Source organism: Sitophilus oryzae, unplaced genomic scaffold (assembly GCF_002938485.1).
Source record: "Sitophilus oryzae breed Bouriz unplaced genomic scaffold, Soryzae_2.0 scaffold_1432_pilon_pilon, whole genome shotgun sequence".
NCBI lineage: Eukaryota > Metazoa > Arthropoda > Insecta > Coleoptera > Curculionidae > Sitophilus > Sitophilus oryzae.
In genome coordinates, this window is record NW_022146096.1 from 341,679 (window position 1) to 366,592 (window position 24,914).

Sequence of the window (24,914 nt, forward strand, 5' to 3'; positions counted from 1 at the left end):
ACGGACAAAAAGTTATTACTTTTCAAACCAGTTAAAAATATGTAGGTGGCGCCCTCTATAAGTAGGAGTCATATTGACATAAAAAAAACTCCCAGACACCAATATTCCTCCAAATATTGACGTTACTTTAGACAAACTTTTTAACTTATTCTTATCTGCAGAATATGCTGCCGAAGTTTCCGGAATTCAGTTTGGACCACCATGTATAAACAATTAACTAAAATCTTATGGCGCGTTCTCACGACTCGTGTACTTGGCAAGTATGTTTTATTGACCTACAGGGTCTGGTGGGAGTGCGGCGTAGTTCCTAAAATAAATAATTATTTATTATTAATTATTTTATTTATTATAATTCCTAATAAATAACTTACAAATTCTATATAGATGCCCGACGCACCATGTATACCCTGTATACCAATTACAAATGTTCGTCAAGTACACGAATCGTGAGAATGCGCCTTTATACAGTTGTCCAACATTTAGATATTTTAAATAAAATATTCAACATTCTCTAAACAATAAAAATATTTGGATTAGGTATTTTAAATTTAGATATTCAACTTAAGGTCGACATAAACATACAGTGTTTCCTTAAGATCTGAACTGCGTAAGCATTGCCTTGAGATATTCCTCAACGTGTATGGTGAAGACTTTGAGGCTGCCGGTGGACCGTAATCACAAAATTCTATGTATTACAATATTCTATAGTAGTTGGTCCTTGAGGAAAAACTGTGTGTTGCTATCTTTTTTATCTTTTTTTTTGTTGTTAACTTTTTAAGAGAAGACTTTGGATATTTTTCTAAATCCAATTCAACCAAAATGCACAAGATGGATTGCAGATTATACTTTCATTTTTAACTGTCCTAACTTAATCGAGAAAAATATTGACTGCAAAATAAAAGGCTAGTTCACCACAATACACCAAAACATTTTACACTACAAACTAGTCGTGTGTTTTGCTAACCATGATAGCATCATCATCAGATTATTTAAACTCAAATTCACCAAATGATTACAACTATTGAGATATCTATTGATGATGCTAATATGGATGGTTATTAAACCGTGCGTTGAAAATGTTTTGCTGTGATACGTTACTTTGGACGCGTTTTTGTTTTATTTTTAAACTTAACAAACTTTATTTCTAGAAATATTATTATTTTTTAATTCAAAATATATTTTTGTTTAGGTTTCCTTGACAAAAACCGAGATACCTTTAGCCAGGATATTAAAAATCTAGTCAAATCTTCGCAAAATGATATGATTCTTTCCATATTCAAAGATGAAATTGCCAACGATAATAACAGTAAGAAGATGGTAACGCTTTCTTCACAATTTAAAACATCTCTAGAATTACTGATGAGGACGCTTAGTTCCTGCCATCCGTTCTTTGTACGTTGCATAAAACCCAATGAATTGAAAAAGCCACAAGTAAGATATATTCATGCTTATTCATTAATTATTTAAAAATAGTAATTTATTTCCTTTTCTAGATATTTGATAGAGCATTATGCTGTCGACAGTTAAGGTACTCGGGTATGATGGAAACAGCTAAAATAAGACAAGCTGGATATCCGATTAGATATTCTTATCCTCAATTTGTAGACAGGTTTAGATACCTAGGTATGCAGGGTTTTTGAAATAAATGTTCTTGTCTCTTTTTACGAACTATGACGGAAAAATTCGAACCTATATTGATGGAAATTTGACGTAAAATCAATATACACACATACTTTTTTTATAAATTTAGTTTTAGTGTGATACACTAGATAATTAATTGATTTTCCCATGCAGGAAAAGGAATACCTCCATCTCATAAAGGGGACTGTAAAGAGTCAACAAAAAAAATATGTAACGAAGTATTTACAAAAGGTGAAGATTTCCAACTTGGACATTCAAAATTATTCCTTAAACATGTAGACAGTGAAAGACTTGAAGAATTAAGGGCACAAGTATTAGCTAGGTTAACAATTTATATATAGAAACTTATTGATTTTTTTACTAAAGTCGTGATTTTTCAGGTACATTTTGGTTTTGCAAAAAGCTATAAGAGGTTGGATTCATAGACGACAATTTAAAAAACTCAGAGCAGCTGCTATTGTATTCCAAAAACATTTTAGAGCAAGGGGATATCGAACTAAATATCTCAAAATGCGGAATGGGTATCAACGCCTTCAAGTAATACATTTTAGATATTTATTAATACGGAAAACGTATAATTTAAATATACGTAAATATATCTAACGATTATGCTTTACCAACCTTAACGTTCAACGTATATCGGCAAGGCCAGAAGACCCTTAGCAATACGAGTTTCAGGACAAAAAAAATGCAATAGGCGACACGCATATATTCTGGAATATATGTGGAGCATTCGGCATACCATACAGTAGTTGAAAGACAAAATAACTAATAAGGAGCAACAGTGGTTTAAGGGAAATCATTTCAAAAGGTGACTTGTAATATTCAACCATTCGAGTCAGCCCAGCATTAACATCAAGCACCGGCCTGAAGGATACTATCATAGTTCAGTGTTCTTAAAGTAATCTTCTAGAATTTAAAGAGTATTTTTAGTGATATCAGTTTAAATTTTATTGAATGTAATTATTCTTTAGCCTTTATATAATAGGTTTTATTAGTTGTTTCTTGGGTGTTGTGGCTATGGTCAATTAAAACAAAACTCTTTCGACGTTTCGCATTTAATGTAATGCTTCTTCAGGAATATGTCTTGGTTAGGTTTCCACTCACAGTAAAGAAACGAAAATAAGCACTACTACTTCCAAGATATATTCCTGAAGAAGCACTACATTAAATGCGAAACATCGAAAGATTTTTGTTGTAATTGACCATAGCCACAACACCCAAGAAACAGCTAACAAAAGTTAAATTTTATTTGATAACGGCTTGTAATACAAACAACCCGAAACGTTAATGCTACTATTGTTGAAGTTTGACCGAATCAGAACATAAACATAATACTGTAGAAATTATGTAGTAAAGCAATACATAGTAGCTTGTAAGAAGTATCTTCTGTTTATTTTTGGTTCAGATTAATTGACTTTTGACTAAAATAGTATGACTAAAATTGTAAATCATGCAAGGTGTTTTGATAGAATAGTTTGAGGTGGTTTAGACAAATAAGCCTACTATTGTTTTCTACCCGTCGTCCGTAACATACAAGATATTCACAAAAATAACAACAGAATACAAAACACCTTAGACGGTCCACCACAACGAGAACAAACAGGCTTTAGAGGCGACTTCAGCACAATTGATCACATACTAAGAACTGATAGTTTAGAGTCGAACAAAAGAATACGAATTTTCACTAGCCATAGCCTTTATACACTTTGAGAAGACTTTCGACTTGATATATCCTAAGGCAATAATAGAAGCTCTAGCGAATCAAGTTATTGACAGGCCTTAGAAACTCTAGCCTATAGAAACTCTAGAAAACAGCCTATAGAAACTCTCGCCAATATATTCAAAGACGCTAAAGCAAGAGTAATGATATATAAAACAACCCCAGTGTTCCCAACCAGCAAAGGAGTGCGACAGGGAGACGCAATATCCCCGAAACTGTTTACAGCAACATTAGAAGAAATTTTCCGTCAACTAGACTGGATTGACAGAGAATTAAAAAAGATGGAGAATATCTTAACCATCTAAGATTCGCTGATGACATAGTCCTAATAGCCAATAGTCTTGAAGAACTACAAAAACAAATTAATGAACTAAATACAGCCAGCAATAACGCTGGTCCCAAAATAAGTTTAGCAGAAACTAAAGTAATGTACAACAAACTAGTAGCCAGAAAATACATTCTAGTAAATAACACAAAACTATAAAATAGTAGAAGAATACATATGAAGACTTGAAGTAAATAATGTTTTAAGTGCCAAAATCATTTTTTCTAGATAAACAACATTTTTTGTTATATAACCAATGTATAAGAACGGGCGGTGTCTCTGTTGAGAATTTTTTTCAATACAATTTAATAGCCGTCGCACTTAGTGCTTTATATATATTGTTGGTTATGCCACTTAGGACATTTTACAAATAAGACATGATAAAACGATTTTTTGGCACTTAGAACATTATTTACTTCAAGTCTTCATATATTTGGAACAACTAATACACAGCTCGGGATCTCTACTACCAGAAATCGGCCAAAGAATTAAGTTAGCATGGTGTACTTATGGAAGAAACATAATCATATTCAAATATAGAATACCATTTTAAATAAAGAAGAAAATATTCGACCAATTGTGTACTACCAGTTCGCATGACCTATGCATGCGAAACATAGACTCTTAAAGGGATATTGTAAGGAAACTGCAGGTCGCACAATGCTCAAGGGAACGAGATATGCTGGGAATAAGTGGTAGCGAAAAAAGACTCAGGTAATAGATGTCACCCACAGAACCAAATCCTTTAAGTGGCAATGGGCAGGACACCTGGCAAGAAGGACGGACAACAGATGGACCACAAAAATAACAGCATGGTACCCACGAGGAATTAAGAGACCTAGAGGAAGGCCAAACCTGAGATGGAACCATGATATTAGCAAATTAGCAGAGATAACGTTGGGCCGCATAGTCATCAATAGACAACAATGGGTCCAACTACAAAGAGAGTATCTAAATATGTGAGGGAAGCTACACAATAACTGGAAATAGTTAAATAAACGGAGAATGATGATGAGTTAGAGGTTTGGTGTGACCTGATCCGAAGTGACAGTTGTCTACCATGTAAATTCAGGAGTTAATTATTTTTTATCTGAGTATTTGAATGTTGTTTTTTGAAATCATAAATTTTCTAGCTGCATAAACTTTGAATATTTACATTGCCGGGATTAATATTTAATATATCTTAATACTACTTCCTAATTTATGACCTATTAATTTTTTATTAATATCAATCAATAATTTATGATCTATTAGTACTCCTTTTTTTATAAATATCTAAATGCTACATTGTAATTTATGATCTTTTACAGTCCAAGATTATCTCAAGGGAACAAGTATTCTCTTACCAAAAATTGCGAGAGAAAATTGTGCGGTTGCAAGCGCGTAGCAAAGGTTACGTTGCAAGAACAAGTGGTCAGTTTGGAAAGATCGTGTCAATATTGCAGCAAAGGAAACAGGATGAGATTGAATTTAAGCGTCAAGGCAGAAAGAATCCACGACTTGATGCGGAATCTTTAATGCAGCAACGCTTGGCGGCTGCTAGTGCAGATTACGCTGCCATGTTGAAGCAGAAGGAAGTGGAAGCTTTAAGGGTAAGTGTTGAACCAGTCAAAATGTATCAGCTATTTTATTAAAAATTCATGAATTATTTGATTGCATCGAGTTACTTTAGAGGACCAAACCTTTTGAAAGAATTTTAAACAGTAGTATAGTTGCCAGCAGAGATTGTTAAACATCGGTACAAAATAATCAATAAAAACAATGCAAAACCAACTGTTAATTGTAGGCTATACAAGACGTAAGTCAGCAATTTGCTTTCTTGGAAGATGCCCTGATATCAGAACCTCCTTCACCCAGTACTGAAATGCCAAAGTTACCCCAAAACAAAGTTGACGTTAAATTGACGGTGAGTACATTAAAATATTTTTAATAGAAAATATACAAAGAAGATATTTATAATATTAATTTCACATCATATTTATTTTATTAGTGATTTTAGTATTAAAATTTGATTTCTTTTTAAATTTACTTTATGTTATACAAAAACTTTTTGAATATTCCTAAAAAACAATAAGCTAAAGTAAGCTAATTGGTTAAAGTTAACTTAATTGCTTTTGATTTAGAACCAAAAATTTGTTAATAAAACGATATCACACTGAGTACAATTAAATAATAAAACATTGTAATTATCAAATACATCTTTAGCAAAGATATGACATTATATTTACTTCTTTGTTAGTGAAATTTAACAGTTGTCCGACAAGTAATTCCTTATATAAAAATCAAGATATTTATATCTCTAAAAAAAGGTGCATCATATACTCTTCTGTTGTGGAATCAAAATCCTTCAAACGCTAATCTATAGTATTTTAATAACAGAACAAGTAGGATGTTTAATTCATTCGCAACTTTTTACTAAATTAAGCGAAATAGCATTTAGTGGCCGGTCGTAGCTCTAGCGTAGTATCTATATATAGTAATCTGGCGGAGCGGAAGGTACTGGGTTCGATCCCCAGCCAGTACGGTCGCTTTATTTATTTAAATAAAAATATTTATTTATCTAAATAGAGCGACCAACGAGCCGCCACCTCAAGGAAGGCAATGGCAAACCACCTTGAGTATATTTGCCTTGTACAGCCTCTCAAATAGTGCCGTTCTGATGACACACATCACAAGTACATGCGAGAGATAGCCGATGCTCTATATAGAGTATGACACTGTAAGAAGCATTTATTGGATTGTACTAAGTTTAATTAAGTCAAGAATATCTTAAATATGTTAATAGTATATTTTTAACGTTTAGGTTATCGTTCAATTGGTTTTTATTTGAATATATTTTTTTTGTGTTTATTTAAATATACATGGTTCTAGCGTTAAGTTTAAAGAGTACTTACGTTCTCTTTGGAGTTAAAACTTTATAAAAGTTCTTTGATTACTATTATACAGGGTCTGGCAGTAGTTGTGTGTCGGGTATCTGTAGCTACCAGAATAAAAACTTGAGAATTTTGTCTAAGCGCAAACCTAAAGTATTAAGAGGATGTATTTCAGGAAAATATTTTAACTTCTATAGGAATGGATCGGGATAATTTTTTTTAATTGGAACACCCTGTATATTATTGCATTTTTGGCTTTCTTTCATATCACTTTACATAATTCTAAGATATGAGATGGTTAAAATTTTGATTGTTAAAAATAACTTGATTGTTAAAAATACATGGCATAATCCTAAATATATTGTGATAATTTTATAGATATTAATAAATAAAGAAAAATATATATTTTTAACCTTCCTTAAAAAAATTATTAAAAATACAAGAACTGTCCTCAAATCAAAACTGTATTAGGTATTTACTTCAGATGGTCTATACTTACTTTGCTATAAATATCGTAATCTCAAATCATACAGGGTGTACAAAATTCTGCCCCAAACTTTCTAAAATACAAAGTAATTTTTCTTTGATTTTTTTTAAACGGAACACCTTTTGTATTATTTTTATTTATTAGATGGAGGGTTGAAAATGAACATTTTTTGTATTTAAAGAATTTCAAAATTTTTATTGGTTTCACAGATACACGCAGTATTATTTCATATGGCTCTTTCGATGGTAAAATACGAGAGAAAAATCATTGGCTTTGATAAAAATTCACTGTGGAAAATGCCATTTGAAATATAAAACCGCGAACATCTGCAAAGCCCTTAAAAATTTTGAAATACTCTAAATACAAAAAATGTTCATTTTTTAATTCTCTATTTTTATTAATCTCTCTTTTAATTAATCTATTGAAAAAATACAGTGTTCGATTAAAAAAAACGAAGAAAAAATATTTTTATTTTAGAAAGTTTGGCTTAGATTTAAACATCCTGTATGATTTACGATTACCATATTTATAGTAAAGTAAGGACAGACCATAAAGTAAATACCTAATATAGTTTTGATTTCAGTGCAGTTATTGTATTTTTAATATCTTTTAAGAAAGACTGAAAAAATATATTTTTTATTTATTTATTAATATCTTTAAAACTATCGAAATATATTTACTCATATCTTAGAATTATGTAAAGTGATCTGAAAAGAAGCCAAAAATGCAATAATATACAGGGTGTTACATTTAAAAAAAAATCATCCCGATCCACTCATACTTTTTTGGGCCATCCTATAGAAGATAAAATATTTCCTGAAATACATACTAGTGCAAAATTTCCAAGATTTTTATTCTAGCAGCTGCAGATGTTCGACGCACTACGGCCAGGCCCTGTATGCCAAGCTTTATACATATTTATTTCAAATATTTTAAACATAATTTTTATAATTCAAATAATTTTTTTTCTAAACCTTAAAAATGCAGAAAATAATTTGAAGATTTTTTAACATTTCAAAACCGTTTCTCGATCAATATAAAAGTATCTTTATATAATACGTCCAAAAATAACTGTATTATTGAATGATGTAACACTTACCAAACGTAATTTTTATTGCGTCATATAAAACAAATTGACGAACAAACAATAATTAGAATAAATTAAGGATAACATGTCGAATATATTAAAAACTATTTTAATATCCTACCAAATTAGAAGACTCACCGGTGGGATCCTTCCGAATTATCTGGCATATGTAGTTCAGAGAAAAAAAAAATGTTTTAGGTTGAACTTTTCGAAAGGAAATTTTAACAAGTTTGATATTTTGATATTTCTACGATTCCTTAATCTAACCATCATTTTGTTTTTCATTTTCAAAAAGTATCAACGGTTTTTTAGTTTTTTTCTTAAATGATCTCACTATTTACAAAACTAGAATTTAAAAGGATTCGGATTTACAAACTTATTTATCTACATATAATATTTTGTAACCAACAAAAGTGACTTGATAAATACTGTATATTTTGTTAGACCAAAATAAGAATAAATTTAGAGAGAATGAGGCAATTTAGAGTGATTTTATAGTTGATTACCACTTCCCAGACAAATCTGTAATACTTTTTATCAAAATGCGTGGGATTAGCAGAATTAAACCTGTTAATTAATTTCCCGAAGTAAGCAGGGTTAAACGGCGATAACGATAATGGCGTCCATCAAGCGAGACGTAATTTTCCGGATTTATTATCATAATAAACATGTTAATTCACCTTAACAAACATTCACTGTTCCGACGAACTGATATTTAATGTTCTCAAGTCACCATGAACGTAGCCATCGACGTCTGTTATGATGTTTGTGAAAAAGTTGTATTGCTAAATATATCCAGAAATATTTCAGAGGTAAAATATTCTATAATTATAAGAAAAACAATATTGATTTTTTAAAAAAGTTAATTTTATTTAACTGTTTTTCTAATTTATTTATCGATTTTTATCATCAAATAAAAATAATAGTAAAAGACACTAGTGTGTCTGTGACAGTAAATAGGAAACAGTTTTAAGTTTCAGTATATGTTCCTAAAAAGTAAGTTAAATTCTATAAACTTCATTTTAAATTCACCGCCAATCTACTTAGCCATCAATGTTTAATCGTAATATACCGGGTGCTTCTCAAAAGTGGCTCACCCCTATAACTTTTTTATTTTTTTAGTTAAAAAAACGAGATTTGGTATGTTAGTATATGACATAAATTAGGATTGGTTGACGTATTCAATTGTTTTCGGTCACTTCCGGTTTCACCGGAAATGACTACAACTTTTGATTTTTAAAAATAATAAAAATTTTAATTTTTAACAGCCCCAAATTTTATAACAGCGTAGGATAGATGTTTAATCCAATTGAAAGTTTTGTGTAAATTAATCCATAATATAATTTATAAATTATATTTAATCTACTAGACAAAGAAATTACATTAAAAATATCTTACTTTATACATGTCAAATTAACTATACATGGTGAGTCTAAAATAAGGGCAAATATTTTTATGGCTGGTAGATCTCGAGAAAAGAAATGTATTGTCACTTTGCGGTTTTTCAAATAAGTCCAAAATAACTGTGATATTTTACGTTGAAAATTACAACAAAAATTTTTCGCTTAAATTTTGAGAACCACTGGATCTTTTCTGGATTTTCTTTCATGTAACTTTAATCTACTACCTATGCTGACATATTACGGAAGTATTTTTTTTCCTTAAAATTCGAAACTTGCGAAAAAAGTTTTTCGCAAAAAACCTAATAGACTTCTTTTTGCGGTCGAAATATACTACTCTTAAACACATTTGTAGTTATTTAAGACTCCCCCTGTATAATACTGTATAATAACGTTTTGTTACCGTGTTTTTAAAAAGTTCGATAAAATGTTTCAGGATCAATTGCATAACACCTTCCCCGACCAGGAAGACCCATCTGAATACAGCTTCCGTAAATACGCGGCTACATACTTTATTCATGGAACCGGTGTTCAACATTCTAGAAAATCACCTCGTACAGCCCTTCACGAACTACCAACTCCAGACGACATTTTGGCCGCCCAAGCTTTATGGTCTGCTATCTTACGGTTTATGGGAGACATGCCGGAACCTAGAAGTAATTTATTTTTAGAATATTGCTATTTGTATTTTATTAACTGAAGCCATACGATTATATGACCTAAAAAAACAGCAGCAAAAATGGCTGGGGAATGATAATCGACGATAGTTTTGACGAGGTCAAGCCCTACTAGGCACTTACTGCCAGTAGGTTTTAACAAGGTTGTAACTATAGACATATCTGGGGGAACGGTATAGTAGTGCCCCCGCCAAGTTTTAATTGCCAATTTCTAAGGTGCTTAAAAAGAGACTAAATAAAACAAACGACTTGGTTTGACATGAGATCTCACAACTTTTTATAGTGGAAGAATTGTGTTGCGAGACTTGGCATTTTTTTACATTCTATGTTTTTGATGGGATATTTTATTATAAACATTTGTTGTTTCAGTAAGTAGAGAAAATGATGGTCCTCAAGTTCCCGTAATGGCTCAACTGAACGAGACAATCAGCAGGGCTTTTGCCAACAGGAAGGAATACCAGCGCATCGTTCAAGATGAGCGCAAACAGATGCAGTCTCTAAAGAAATCTGATAGACAGAGGTTAATTCATATGACGTTGAAGAAAAAGACAAAATTACTAGACGATGTAAAGAGGGGATTAGTCGAGGATTCATTCGCTGTGAAAAATTACAATGATTGGTTACACCACAAAAGGACAAATAATCTGGAAAAATTGCACTTCATAATTGGCCATGGTATACTACGACCCGAATTAAGGTACTTATGATAAATAGGTATTTTTAAAGCGAATTGATTTTAACATATTTAAATTAAGTAATGTGTGTAAAATCTACCACAGTAATCTAAATAGTTATCAAAAATTGGCAGCCGCAACTTCAATTTCTTATTAAACAAACGTTGGCATAAACCATGATAGTAAGATTTATAATACACATATTGTAGTGAATTGGAGAATTCTTAATATAACATATTATGATACTTTTAGAGATGAAATACTCTGCATCATCTGCAAGCAGTTAACTAACAATCCCAGTAGAGCTTCGTATGCTCGAGGATGGATACTTATGTCCCTTTGCGTAGGCTGCTTCCCTCCATCTGAGCGATTTGCTCCATACTTTAGAGCTTTCATTAGGACTGGACCTCCAGGTTATGCACCCTTCACGGAAAACAGATTGGCTAGAACCCTACAGAATGGAGCCCGAAGCCAACCTCCCACGTGGCTTGAACTTATTGCTAATAAGGTGAGTACACTACACTAAAATAAGATGAAAAAGTATATTGGTGCTGTATAATATAAGAATGACACAAGTACCAACCCTAAGCCTTTATGATTATAGCTATGATGATTATAGGACATATAAAATAAGAAAAATGCTAATACTTTTAGTTTGCCTGTTACTTTAATGACTAATTATTGTGTCATAGATCAATTTACGAAGCAGGCAATTGCTGGAATAACTAGCTGATATATTATTACTACAATTTTATACATTTCAAAACCAATGTAAAGTAAACTATAGAGGATAACTCATTGCAGCTTTATTTAGATTGTTAACATAAGCTTCGTTTGAGTTATACTCTGTTCTTATGTAATTATTATTAGCCATACCGTATCGATTGGAACAATGTGAAATTCCACCCTTTATACTTTTTTCAATAAATAGAATCATATCATCATCGGTAAAAAATTCAAACTCAACTTCAGTACTTTTAACATGCTATCAAATGCAAAACCCGAGGTCTAAGAATGTAATACAATCATTTCATAAGTATCTAAACTAATTTCTCTATAGTTTTGAAATACGTCTACTAAAAGTAACAGATCCATTTTTAGATATAATTCAGCGTATGCCGTAAGACTTTTTATATTAAAAGTTTTCCACAAGTTACACTCGTGTTCATAATAATTTTGTGATATATCAATTTTTTTCATTAATTTCACTATATTTTTTTTATAAAATATAGTTCTTGTAATTTCGACCAACACTCCATAATTATATGGAAATCTCCTTTCCGAATGACTAAATAATTGTGTGACATTGCTGTAATGTTTTCTGGTTACGATTATTATCTAAATAGGACGATAAAGTTTCTAACCTACTAGCTATAAATCTATACGCATTCAGAAATCTAAAATTGATATTTGTATTTCTTATGTATTTTAAAATTATACATATATATTTTTCTTTATTTGCGAGTAGCAAGTTAAATTCTCCTGCGTTTTCGGTACAAAGGGTCTTAATTATTAAATCGAGTATCGTAACCAGAAAAGTTATGAAATATTCAATGTGCTGTATAGTCGAGATGGGGGGGGGGGGAAGAGTCGGGTTCGGAGTTATATCAAACTTCATGGAGTTAATCCAGGTTAATTTTTTGTTCGCGTTCAAAAGTTTTGTAGTCTGTTAGGGAAATCTGATGTTTGCGTTTTTCCAAATCCTTATCACTAGACATGTTTTGTCTTCCGGTATACCGGTACCAGGACCGGTACTTTTGAAATATTCCGGTATCGGTATCGTCTTTTTCAAGACCGGTATACCGGTTTCAGGACCGGTACTGGAAGACCGATTTTGGTACCGGTACCAGAATATCGGTTTAAGTCGGTCCCGAAAACCGGTTTCAATCGATACCGGAAGACTGGTGGACGATTTTGGTACCGGTTTTTGTGCAAAGCTGATTGTATTCTCCTACTCTAGGTACCGTATGATCGAAAAAAAACTGCGTCAGCGATGGCTATGAAATGAAGATCGCTGTCATGTAATATTATATGGGGAATGTAATCGATGTTCATTTCCAAGCCAACTGGACTCTGTATCATTCAGTATCATACGGTCAGGAACATGCAATGTAATTTATTTTGATGTATGTTTAAGGCACTACTACTCTAATTTGATAATTTGATCTAATAAACTTGTCTTCTTTTTTTTAGTACATATAAAATTGAAGTAAAGAATCTGACTCATGAATCACTTATCTATATTATATAAATTAAAAAGTCCTTAAAACTCAGGCCGATATTCAATAGCGTCTACCCAATTATTTAAAATATGTAAAATAGCATCTTATTTCCGCTCCATTTATATCTCCAATAACAGCAGCTTCCAGTACTTTTTCCATTTTTCATAACTAAAGAGAATGTTGCTTTAAGTTAGATCAATAACGTCTTAACGGTAACGGATAGATTTACGATATAGTCCGAGAAATCTAATTTATCCCTCAAAATACCGTATTTATTACGTTATCGTATATACTTAACGTTGCAGGCACGAGAACATTCTATTTACGTTTTTTAATACGGTGTCATGAGGTAAATGCTCACTGGCACAACAACCAAAACTATTATTTCGGTCTTCCGGTACAACCGGTCCAGCCGGTATACCGGTTAAGTATCGGTTCCACCGATCTAATTGTTGGAACCGGTATACCAGTTGTAGGACCGAACATCCGTACTTATCACCTAATCTTAGATATTCTATTTATTTGTTAGAGGCACCTTAAGGTTTAAATATATGACTATGAGTCCAAGCATTACAAACTTTACATAGTAATTAAAGATAGTCGAAACACAATTACAACCTTCCATCAAAGCTGCCGCATAGACATTTCTTCATGCTAAGAGCAAAATGATCGGCATATAATTTTGCTCTCGGAGAGAGGTCGTGTATTCGCATCCATCTCGACTTACTTATCTGTACTGTATAGAGGATATCGTGAACTTAAAAAGTATTTTCACAAAACCATAGACGTATTTAAATGATTTAGTATAATTAACTGACTAAAATACTTCATTATATTACAGAACAAGAGTCTAATATCTCTCAACATCACTCTGTTGGATTCATCAGAACTTACAGTTGAGGTAGACTCCGCTACTACAGCCGAAGAAATTATTGCTAAAATATCCACATCACTTAACATGAAAGATACATTCGGCTTCTCGTTATTTGTGGCCCTGTACGACAAAGTCATGTCATTAGGAAGTGAAGGAGATCACGTACTAGATGCGATATCTCAATGTGAACAGTACTCAAAAGAGCTAGGACACGAAGAGAAAAACAGCCCTTGGAGGCTTTTCCTTAGAAAGGAAATGTTTGCTCCTTGGCATGATCCTACAGCTGACAGTGTAGCTACTGACCTAATTTATAAACAGGTATTTTATTTTTTTTTGCTAATATAACTGTAATTTTTAATGTGTTCTTACAGGTAATGCGTGGATTAAAAACTGGTGAATATCGATGTCCACAAGAAGGTGACGTTGCGACATTAATAGCGACACAGTTTTATATTGAGCAAGGTGCTACATTAAGTTCCAAGGTAAAGTAACATAATATATAAAACATTTTAAATTTTAACGCAGTAACTATATAATCTTCTCTGTTAGATTTTACATAGCCGAATAGGAGAATTTTTACCGGTATCTATAGTTCAACATTCTCAAGGTAATCTACTTCCATGGGAGCAAAGGATAGCCCAAACCTTTGATATGTTGGCGTGTGTGAAAAAGAAGTGGCCAGTACCTAAAGCGAAGGAATCCATTGTCATTTACAGGTTAATTAAAGTATAAAGTGGAGGTTTGCGAAATATCAAAGTTAATTCTTTTTATAGTAAATCTACTTGGCCAATATTGTTCTCCAAATTTTATGAAGGTTTGCAAGTATCTGGCCCTGAATTACCTAAAAAGAACGTCATTATTGCAGTGAACTGGACTGGTATTTATATGATCGATGACCAAGAACAAATATTATTGGAATTGACATTCGCTGATATCTTCTTTATCACATTCGAAAATACAAATAAGATGGCTCCAAAATTAATATTTACTACGGTATAAATGATTGTTAATTTTTATTCCAATCTGATTTGGGAGTTGCATTGTTTTGAGCATCCGATTATTAAATTTTGTAGCCACATTTTGAAGACTGATAATTAAAAAATGGTCGATTAATAATTTTAGTTGCGCAACAAAATATTTTTATACGGGGTGTGTCATGTAATCGAGACCAATACCAACTTTTTATTTTATACAGGGTGCGGCAATCTGTAGCTCCTAGAATAAAAAAAACTTAAGGATTTTGTTTAAGTGCAAACCTGAAGTATGTACCAGGATGTATTTTAGGAAAATAATTTAACTTCTATAGGGTGGCTGAAAAAAGTGTGAGTGGATCTGGATTTTTTTTTAAATGGAACACCCTGTATATTATTGCATTTTTGGCTTCTTTTTAGATCACTTACATAATCCTAAGATATGAGTAAATATATTTCGATAGTTTTGGAGCTATTAAAAAATAAATCAAAAATATATATGTTTCAGCTCTTCATAAAAAAATTATTAAAAATACAAGAACAGTTCTGAAATCAAAACTATATTAGGTATTTACTTTAGATGGTCTGTTCATATTTTGCTATAAATATGGTAATCGTAAATCATACACGATGTTCAATATTCTACGCCAAATTTTCTAAAATATAAAATATTTTTTCTTTGTTTTTTTTAATTTATTGTATCCTGTATATTATTTTTTTTATTAGATGGAGAGTTAAAAAATTAGTATTTTTTGTTTTAAAGTATTTAAATTTTTTTAATAGTTTTGCAAAATATGAGAGAAAAATCATTGGGTGCCTTTGATAAAAATTTACTGTGGAAAATGCCATATAAAATATAAAACCGCGAATATCTGCGAAACCGTTAAAAATTTTGAAATACTCTAAATATAAAAAATGTTCATTTTTTAATTCTCCATCTATTGAAAAAATAATATACAGGGTATTCCAATTAAAAAACCAAGAAAAATTATTTTATATTTTAGAAAGTTTGGCGTAGAATTTTGAACATCCTGTATGATTTACGATTTCCATATTTATAGGAAAGTTAGTACAGATCATCTAAAGTAAATGCCTAATATAGTTTTGATTTTAGAACAGTTCTTGTATTATTAATAATTTTTTTAAGAAAGACTGTAAAATATATAATTTTTCTTTATTTATTAATATTTCTGAAATTATCGAAATATATTTACTCATGTCTTAGGATTATGTAAAGTGATCTGAAAGTAAGCCAAAAATGCAATAATATACAGGGTGTTCCGTTTAAAAAAATTCCGATCCCGATCCACTCACACTTTTTTGAGCCACCCTATAGAAGTTAAAATATTTTCCTGAAATACATCCTAGTACATACTTTAGGTTTGCACTTAAACAAAGTTCCCAAGTTTTTTATTCTAGGAGCTACACATGCCCGACGCACTATTCCCGAACCCTGTATACAACATCCTGTATATTATTCAATTTTTGGGTTATTTAGAAAATTATAGAATTATTTCATGTACAGTCATATAGCTATTTTCAGCTATTCCGGAAATATTATTTATAACGATGATCGAAAAAAACAGCACCTAGTTGGCTTGGAAATGGCGACACAGGACAAAAAAAAATACGATTACAGGACAGCAATTATAGTATTGCCAGTATTATAGTCGTCTGAATTTTGTTAAATTAGAAAAATAGTTCATTCAACAGAAATACAAAATAACAATTCTACAGATTAATAGTTGGATGCTGTTCGAATGATTATATCACAAAACAATACAATTTGGCCACCCATAAAAAAGCATAACTTCTCCTTTAACTGCTTTTCTGGTAAAACAGAAAAGCAGTTAAAGAAGAAGGCAGTTGGAATACACTGGTAACTGGTACATATGGTAACTAAGAAGAAGATGAACACGCACCATTGATTAAACCCTACTCCGATGCTTCTCACAACACATTCTTCTAATTTAGTGTTTAAGAAAGTAGCTTAATAAAATAATGTTTGTTTCAATTTATAACTATCAATGCGCGAAAAGTCGCTACAAACTTAATAAAGACAATACTAGTCCGACATATGAGATTAAATCAAGATTTTACTTATTGTTCATATTTCAAACATTCTTAATTTTGTTTCTGATCTAACATTTTTAGGTTGCAAAAGAGGAATACGTTTTTATCAGTCCAGATGCTCAAAACCTTTGTTCTCTAATCCAGTTTATCATAGACGGTTTGAAACAACGATCTATATACTGTGTAGCTACTCAAGACTATCGACATCAAACTGATGCTGAATCTTTCCTAGCATTCAAGAAAGGCGATTTAATAATTTTGAAAAATAACACCAATGGCAAGTCGCTCATGACTTCTACTTGGGGATTCGGAGAATGTAACGGTAAATCAGGAGATTTTCCAACCGAGATGGTGTATATACTGCCTACTATGACGCCTCCACCTCAAGATATTTTGACTGCTTTTAAGAAAGAGCGTATAATTGGTAATTAATTTCTTTCGACACAATAAATGAGCAATATATATATAGCAAATTAATTTCAGAAAAACAATCTTCTGCTCCGGCACTGACTACATTACAACGCATGAGATTATACACTCTGGCACACTATGCTGATGAACATTTCCGTAGTGCTAGACGAGTAACTAGCATTAATAGACCTTCTGTGATGACTGCTGCTAGAAGAAATTCCAAAGAAGAATTATGGAAATATACAAACGAACCAATTTATCAACCATTACTGCAAAAAGTTATGGAAGATGAAGAAGCCAGTAAAGAAGCTTGTAACATATTTACAGGTAAGCAAATTCTTTCAATAAAATACCATTATTAAACAGCGTCTACACTATGCGTCTAAACTCTTCGAAACATGTCAAGGTCGCATTTCGTCGCCCAACTTTGACGTATTTCGATTTATTTCCACTTGTCTTGACGCACTTCGGTTTGTCTCGACTTACCTTTCGATTCTTAAAAGCGCCTGAAAACTACTCGTGAGGAGGGCGTGAGGGGATTTTTTTGCCGTTTTTTGTTGCCTCGTTCAATTTTGTTTTGTTTTGAGCTGTTTCCAAAACGTGGCGGTATCTGTGTCCGAGGCAAAGGATATTTTTTTCATTAATCTCAGTGAAATAAGTAAACCTAGAGATAGAGTTTCTAAAATAGCTGTTGTTACGATGATATTTCGTTAATTACATCTCGCTTTACATTACATTGATTTTTACTTTTCACTTAAACTGCAGGAATATAATTACAATATTTTTATGATTTAATTTTATTATAATGAATTAGTATATAAAATTATATATGATATGTTTGTTTTCGGCCTTAATTGATTAGTATAACAGTAGTATTGCTTGACGAGTAATACTGGTAACATTATCAATATATCGGCTTTGGAAAATTATTAATTGACCCGATGTCAACAAAAGTATGGTCCACGGACATTATTTAATAGCAATGTTCTTTTATAGTGTTTAAGAGAAATCTGTAAATGATACTTTTATTAGCACCCAGCATGGTTTGATATAAATCCATTCAACTAGTATTTATTATGCAGGGATTTAGACAATTAAAACTAGAAAAACAAAACCTAATTCGTAAACTAAACTTTGCTACATACTACAGTATAAATGTTACTTTACCATAACCAGAAATAATAAATAATTAGACGATTTTTTAAATAATTCTGTGTATATTTTGCTCATGAGGCAATACCGTGGATTATAAGCCGATACAGACCGCAGTTAGTCACTGTTTTATATTTTTTTACTATATTGTAATTAGTAATATTAGAAAACTAAATATTCTTGTGTAACCTTTGAGGAATAGCCAATTTAATTTACCATCGGTAACTGTTTTCATATCAGTTTTTCCATGTTTACTTATTTTTCTGAAGCTACCACAACGTTTGACCTTGTTTGCTTCGTGCTATTTCACAAAATGGTACGATAAATATAAGCCCCAATAAATATAAGCTCCGAGACGTACCGTGATTGGTTCTTTATTTTTTATTGCTAATCTGGGTTATCAATAAAAACAACCAATCACGGCGGGTCTCGATCTATTTCAGGAAACGTCATTTTTATAACATGGGCTTATGTTTATGGTACTATTCCAGAAATGTTTTGCGAAATGTTTTACGAAATATTTCCAGATATATTTCGTAAAATATTTCGGGGATAGTGGATAGTTTTTATATACTAATATAATATTAATATCAAATACGTTTGTTTTTTAGTAATATTACGGTACATGGGCGACTTACCTGCTCCCAAAGCCAAGTATGCGAACGAATACACTGACCAAATATTCAGCAGTCCTTTGAAGAACGAAATACTCAAAGACGAAGTATACTGTCAGATTTTACGACAGTTAACATTCAATAGAATGGCAATCAGCGAGGAGAAGGGCTGGGAGTTATTGTATTTAATAACAGGTTTATTTGTACCTAGCACTGTCCTATTGGAGGAAACTAAAAAATTCCTAAAATCTAGAGTTCATCCATTTGTTGAACCCTGTCTACAAAGGCTTCAAGTAAGAAGATTTCTATTTAGTATTTCTTCAATTACTTATATATTAATTATTTCAGAGAACATATAAAGTTGGTCCAAGGAAATTCCCTCCTTATTCTGTTGAAGTTGAAGCCATTCAACACCGTAGTATGGAAATTTATCATAAAATTTACTTCCCTAATGATACTGATGAGGCATTCGAAGTGGATTCTATGACTAGAGCGTCAGATTTATGCAAGAATATAGCTGCGAGATTAGATTTACTATCGACGGATGGATTCAGTCTTTTTGTAGCTATTGCGGATCGAGTATTCTCAATTCCGGAAAGTTATTTCTTCTATGATTTCTTGAGCGAATTGATAAATTGGATGAGGGCAACCAAACCTAGTTGGGGCAGTAAGTAAAATATTTAATTCACTTTCTGTATGATTTAAGAATATAATTATACGATACGCAGTATTAAACAGATTATTCTAAATTATTGAGAAAGTCCCTGCTATGGATATTCATTACCATCAACAGATATACAGGGTGAGTGTTAAATAAGGGCAAATATTTTCAGCTCTGGTAGATCTCGATAAGAGAAAAATAGTTTCTCTTTACCGTTTTTCAAATAACTCCAAAAGAGCCGAGTTATTTTACTTTGAAAATTTAACAAACTTAATTGTTTGGATAAATTTTGAGAACCAGTGGATCTTTTCTGGGTTTTCTTTCTTGTAAACTTAACCTACTACATATGGTGCCATATTATCAACATACGCTTTTTTACTTAAAATTAAAAATCTCCCAAAAATTTTCAAAAATCTTTTTCCAGAAAAAAACCTCCTAGGCGTGTTTCTTGGGTCGAAATATACTACCCTTATAAATATTTGCACTCATTAAGACTGACCCTGTATCTTATACATATGGATTACAAGCACGATGATTCACAAAATTTATATTAAAATGACCGTCTGTCCGTCTGAGGACTCCATTCGGGTACCTCTATCCACCTGCCCAGTTTGGTTCTATTTGACCCATAATTAAGACAAATTATTTGACGATGAAATTGATGATTTCGTCCATATAGAAGCATCGGTTCGAGACGTCGTGCGTCAAGGTCGTCATCCTGTAGCCCGTCCCCAATTATGCCGAATTCGACCCAAATTTTTCTTCAGTATAAAATTATTAGTCCCACCCTGATGAAGATGTAAATGAAACGTCGTATCCAACTTCGCAGGGTGGGATCCTGTGCATTGTCGCTCACGTAGCCTACCTACTAATTTGGTCGCGATTTGACATCAACTTTTGGCGTCTCTTACATAACAACTAACTGCCACAGTGACACGAATCTACCGATATACCAAATTTTATTTAAATCGGACGATTTTTTCGCCATTAATAACAGGGTTTCATAGTGCACGAAACGTCGTCAAAATATCATGAAAAGATAAGGAATGATAGAGAAACTGAATGATTCTGGAATTTTAATCAAAAGATACAGAATGATACTGAAACACTCGAAGAGACCCATATATAATCCGAGTTTCAGTCCCCTAGCTCACAGATCCTCATTAGCTAATCGCTTTTTCGATCGTTATCATTTTTTGTCTCGCGTGTCTTGTCGCTAGATCGTGTGTCACGGCCTTGAATTTTTACTCCCAGCACGTGTAGGTTAGGTTAGGTTGCTGGGGTTTGGGATCATATTTGATCCCTCACTCGGAGGCCTTGGGCTCATTGCGATACCCCTGTTATTGTTGTACCAAACCTTCCTCTCATTCTTTCTTTGCGTTAAAGCACTTCCAGCTTTTTGCAAAGTTCCCGATGTCGCTGATGTTGGCTTCTGGTGCTTCCTCTAGTCCCTCCAAAAAACCTTGCCCTAAAGTTTTAAAGCGTCGGTATTCCAGTGCCGGGCAGTGGCACAGCAGGTACTCTATTGTTTCTTCTTCCTCTTCGCATTCTCTGCAGTAGTCGTCGTCGGAAACTTTCCATCTCACGAGGTTTACCCCCGTGGGACAGTTTCCAGTGACGACACCTACAATTACGCGTACTAGGTCCTTTTTGTGCTCTAGTAGTTGTTTTGTCTTTTTGCTATCTACCACTGGCCATAGTCTTCGAGCTGTAGCGCAGTCCTCACGGTGTTGCCACGTCTCTTGATGCTTGGCTTTGATGGCAGTTCCTATAGCCTCCTTCAGTGTGTTGATCGTCACAAGTGGTGGGTCATCTGCCACGGCCTCTCCCCTGGCCCCGTCTTTGGCGAGTCTGTCTGCTTTCTGATTGCCCCCCACATTGCAGTGGCCTGGCACCTAGCACAGAGTAGCCCCGCCCTGACGCAGCCAGGACAGTGCTTCTCGGCATTCCATCACAGTTTTCGATCTCACTGATTGCATGGTGATGATTCTTGAAGCGGCCAAGCTGTATATCACTATATACCCTATTGGTCTATCAGCAATTTTCTCTCGTATGCAACTAGCTGCTTGCTTTATGGCGTAAACCTCTGCTTGTAGAACATTACAGCCATCCGATAGCCTTAAAGATCATCGGATGTCTAGTTCCTCTGAGAAGATGCCTATACCTGTGTCCCCTGAAGTTGAGGAAGAATCTGTGTAGACTGTTATCTCTTGAGTGTTCATTACTCGGTTGCTTTCCCATTCTTCTCATTCTTCTCTTGTCGGGATGCGAATCCTTATCTTTTCTCCAAAATCATGTTTGGTGAGCATATAGTCCGTTTTCTGGTCTAGCAGATGTGGACTCGTGTTCACTATGATTTTCCCTATCACTGGCAATATCCTCGAGTGACCGTAGTTGGTCTGGTTCCACAGATTGGATTCCCTTAATCTTAGGGTACCCTTAGCGGCCAGATCCTTCACGAGCCAGTCGATTGATTGCTTCTAGCGCAGCTTGTGCTGTGTTGTTCCTTGCTCCAGTTGTACCTAGATATACTTTTGTGAGGCTTTGTGCCCAGCGCGTGTAAAGAAGTTTCACTTCAAAAATTAGATAACACTTTAGGTCAAAATTTCGACATACGACTAATATCATTATTCCTTTAGGTGCCGCTCCAATCCAAGCCCAGTATCAAGTGTTCTTCATGAAGAAGCTTTGGGTAAATACCGTCCCAGGAAAATGTCTCAATTCAGACCAAATATTCCACTATCACCAGGAACTACCTAAATACCTGAAAGGTTATCATAAATGCAGTAAGCAAGATGCAGTCAAGTTAGCCGCCTTTATACTTCGAGCTAGGTTCGATAATGACCAGCAAGAGGTTCAATCAGTAAGAACAAATTAATTATTTTTTTATTTATTTTTATCAATTTTAATTGACGTATAGGTAATTCAAAACAACGTAAAAGAATTTATTCCGCATGATCTAATAAAAGCAGCAAGCAGTAGTGATTGGAAGAGATCGATTTCTGCCGAATACAAATCTGCAGCGTATAGTGTTCCCGAAGCTAAAGAAGCTTTCTTAAAATATATTGCTTCCTGGCCTACATTTGGATCTACCTTCTTCGAAGTAAAGCAAGCCACTGAACCGTCGTATCCAGAAATAATTCTAATTGCTATTAATAAAAGGGGAGTAAACATTATACATCCACACACTAAGGTAAGTTAATTTTTAGCAAAACTTTAAATAGTACTAATTGATTATTTTTCTTTAAAGGATATATTGGACGTTCACGATTATTCAGAATTATCAAACTGGGGGTCGGGTAATACGTATTTCCAACTGACTATTGGAAATATCATGAGAAGGACAAAGCTATTATGCGAAACGTCGCAAGGATACAAAATGGATGACCTAATTACCTCTTATATAAAGTTCTTTAAGGAAAGTGCTCAAAAAGAAAGAAGTAACGATATATTTTTGTAATATTTAAGTAAAAAATCTTAATTTATTGGAGTTTGACGATTTGATAAAAATGTAATTAACCATTTCAACTGTATTTATTAAATATAATGACGATATTTGAATTGTATGCTCTTATTTCTTGTTGTTACACATAGTTGTTTTCACGTGTGGAATCTATTTTTTGTATTAACATAAAGTGTATTCGTTATGGCTTAAGCAAAACGTATATAGTCAACAGATACGAATGTTAGATTTTATATCATAGCTGCAATTCACGTTTAAATAGGAGAGAGTGGGAGTAAAGATCTTTTAGATGAAGCTTTGAATAAGAAGACTAAGGAAGGAGCATATCAAAAATCTTAGGTCCACCGCGATGGGCATCAAATATGGCCGACTTAAATTCCGGTTTATCAGTGCCGTTCTAATTTTATTTAAAAAATGTAAAACTATGATGTAGGGTAGACGTGGGGTAGACTCAATATTTTTTTTTTATTTTTCGTTGTGAATAAATGTTGGTAGTTATTAAAATTGTTATAAAAATATAAAATTCTAATAAAAATAGATAAAAGTTATAATAATTATTTATAACCATAAATATCCGATACGCTACTGATGTAGGTAAGTCAAATTTACGTATCTAAATTCTTTGACATCTAATCTTTGACAAGTAGTAAATAAAAGCAAAAATGCAAGAAAAAATATATAATTAGTTAATTTAAGTGAATTTCATAAATGATCGGTTTACTACACGCACGTATATTATATAGTCACTTACTAGCGAAAAGTTGTTCCATTATTTCACTCGAGATCTACCGCACGCTATACAACCAACTATTTTAGTTAGAGTCTTTTTCGATAAATCGCGATAGTGTCACTGTTAATTTAAGTTCTGCCACAATTTCCATCTAGATTTACTACCTTTATACAACTATCAGTAGTAGAATAAATAATAAATAACATAAAATAAGCTCCGTAAAGACTGACAAATCCACAAAATTTCAAATCAAATTCAAATGTGTCAAATGAATCGTCAAACAGAACTGTCAAGGATCCCCACCCTAGAGTCCTTTTTCCGCCCACCATGCATGAATACATGCATAGCATTATGCTCCTTCCTTAGTCTTCTTATTCAAAGAGACGAACGGATTTATGGTATATAACTCACTGATTGGGGGTAATCACTGCCTAATAGAGGCGGGCAAAAATTAAACTAATCGTTCATTTGAATAAGTATTAAAAATGAAATAAAGATATCAAAATATTTACTTTCTATTTTCATTTTTAGAATTTTCACAAATTATATACTTCGTAACACTTTTAGAATAATTATATAATAAATTTTTCGTATACCTACTCCCTATTTAAACCAGTGTAAACTAGTTTTTTAAAATATTCTCCGATGGTGGCAGCACCGGCGGAGAATACACCAAGCCTATAAGCAAAAATTGTATTTGCAAAAGATGGCTTGTCAACACCCAAATTGCTCTTGGTGCAATTTGTCGGTAAAATAACCTTTAGGCTTGGACGATGATAAAACACTCTTGATTGGCATTTACAAAATGCCCAATTACAAATAATTTTTTTTAGAAATTATTAAAATCGCTACCATG

The 24,914-nt window shown here is 32.8% G+C and overlaps 1 protein-coding gene across 1 annotated transcript in view; it reads left to right on the plus strand.

Moving 5' to 3' along the window:
- LOC115876356 (myosin-VIIa-like) overlaps window positions 1–23,431 on the plus strand; it is a 34,329-nt gene extending 10,898 nt beyond the window's left edge. Inside the window, exons 8-27 of the mRNA XM_030892096.1 lie at window positions 1,190–1,431; window positions 1,494–1,623; window positions 1,795–1,963; window positions 2,022–2,178; window positions 5,000–5,281; window positions 5,476–5,595; window positions 9,973–10,192; window positions 10,583–10,910; window positions 11,140–11,395; window positions 13,951–14,301; window positions 14,355–14,465; window positions 14,533–14,699; window positions 14,757–14,976; window positions 17,109–17,451; window positions 17,511–17,765; window positions 19,202–19,497; window positions 19,553–19,871; window positions 22,505–22,728; window positions 22,786–23,058; window positions 23,116–23,431. Coding sequence (XP_030747956.1) covers window positions 1,190–1,431; window positions 1,494–1,623; window positions 1,795–1,963; window positions 2,022–2,178; window positions 5,000–5,281; window positions 5,476–5,595; window positions 9,973–10,192; window positions 10,583–10,910; window positions 11,140–11,395; window positions 13,951–14,301; window positions 14,355–14,465; window positions 14,533–14,699; window positions 14,757–14,976; window positions 17,109–17,451; window positions 17,511–17,765; window positions 19,202–19,497; window positions 19,553–19,871; window positions 22,505–22,728; window positions 22,786–23,058; window positions 23,116–23,325 — 4,673 coding nt within the window. The 3' untranslated portion in view covers window positions 23,326–23,431. The remainder of the gene's footprint in view (window positions 1–1,189; window positions 1,432–1,493; window positions 1,624–1,794; window positions 1,964–2,021; window positions 2,179–4,999; window positions 5,282–5,475; window positions 5,596–9,972; window positions 10,193–10,582; window positions 10,911–11,139; window positions 11,396–13,950; window positions 14,302–14,354; window positions 14,466–14,532; window positions 14,700–14,756; window positions 14,977–17,108; window positions 17,452–17,510; window positions 17,766–19,201; window positions 19,498–19,552; window positions 19,872–22,504; window positions 22,729–22,785; window positions 23,059–23,115) is intronic.
- Window positions 23,432–24,914: the final 1,483 nt, after the last annotated feature.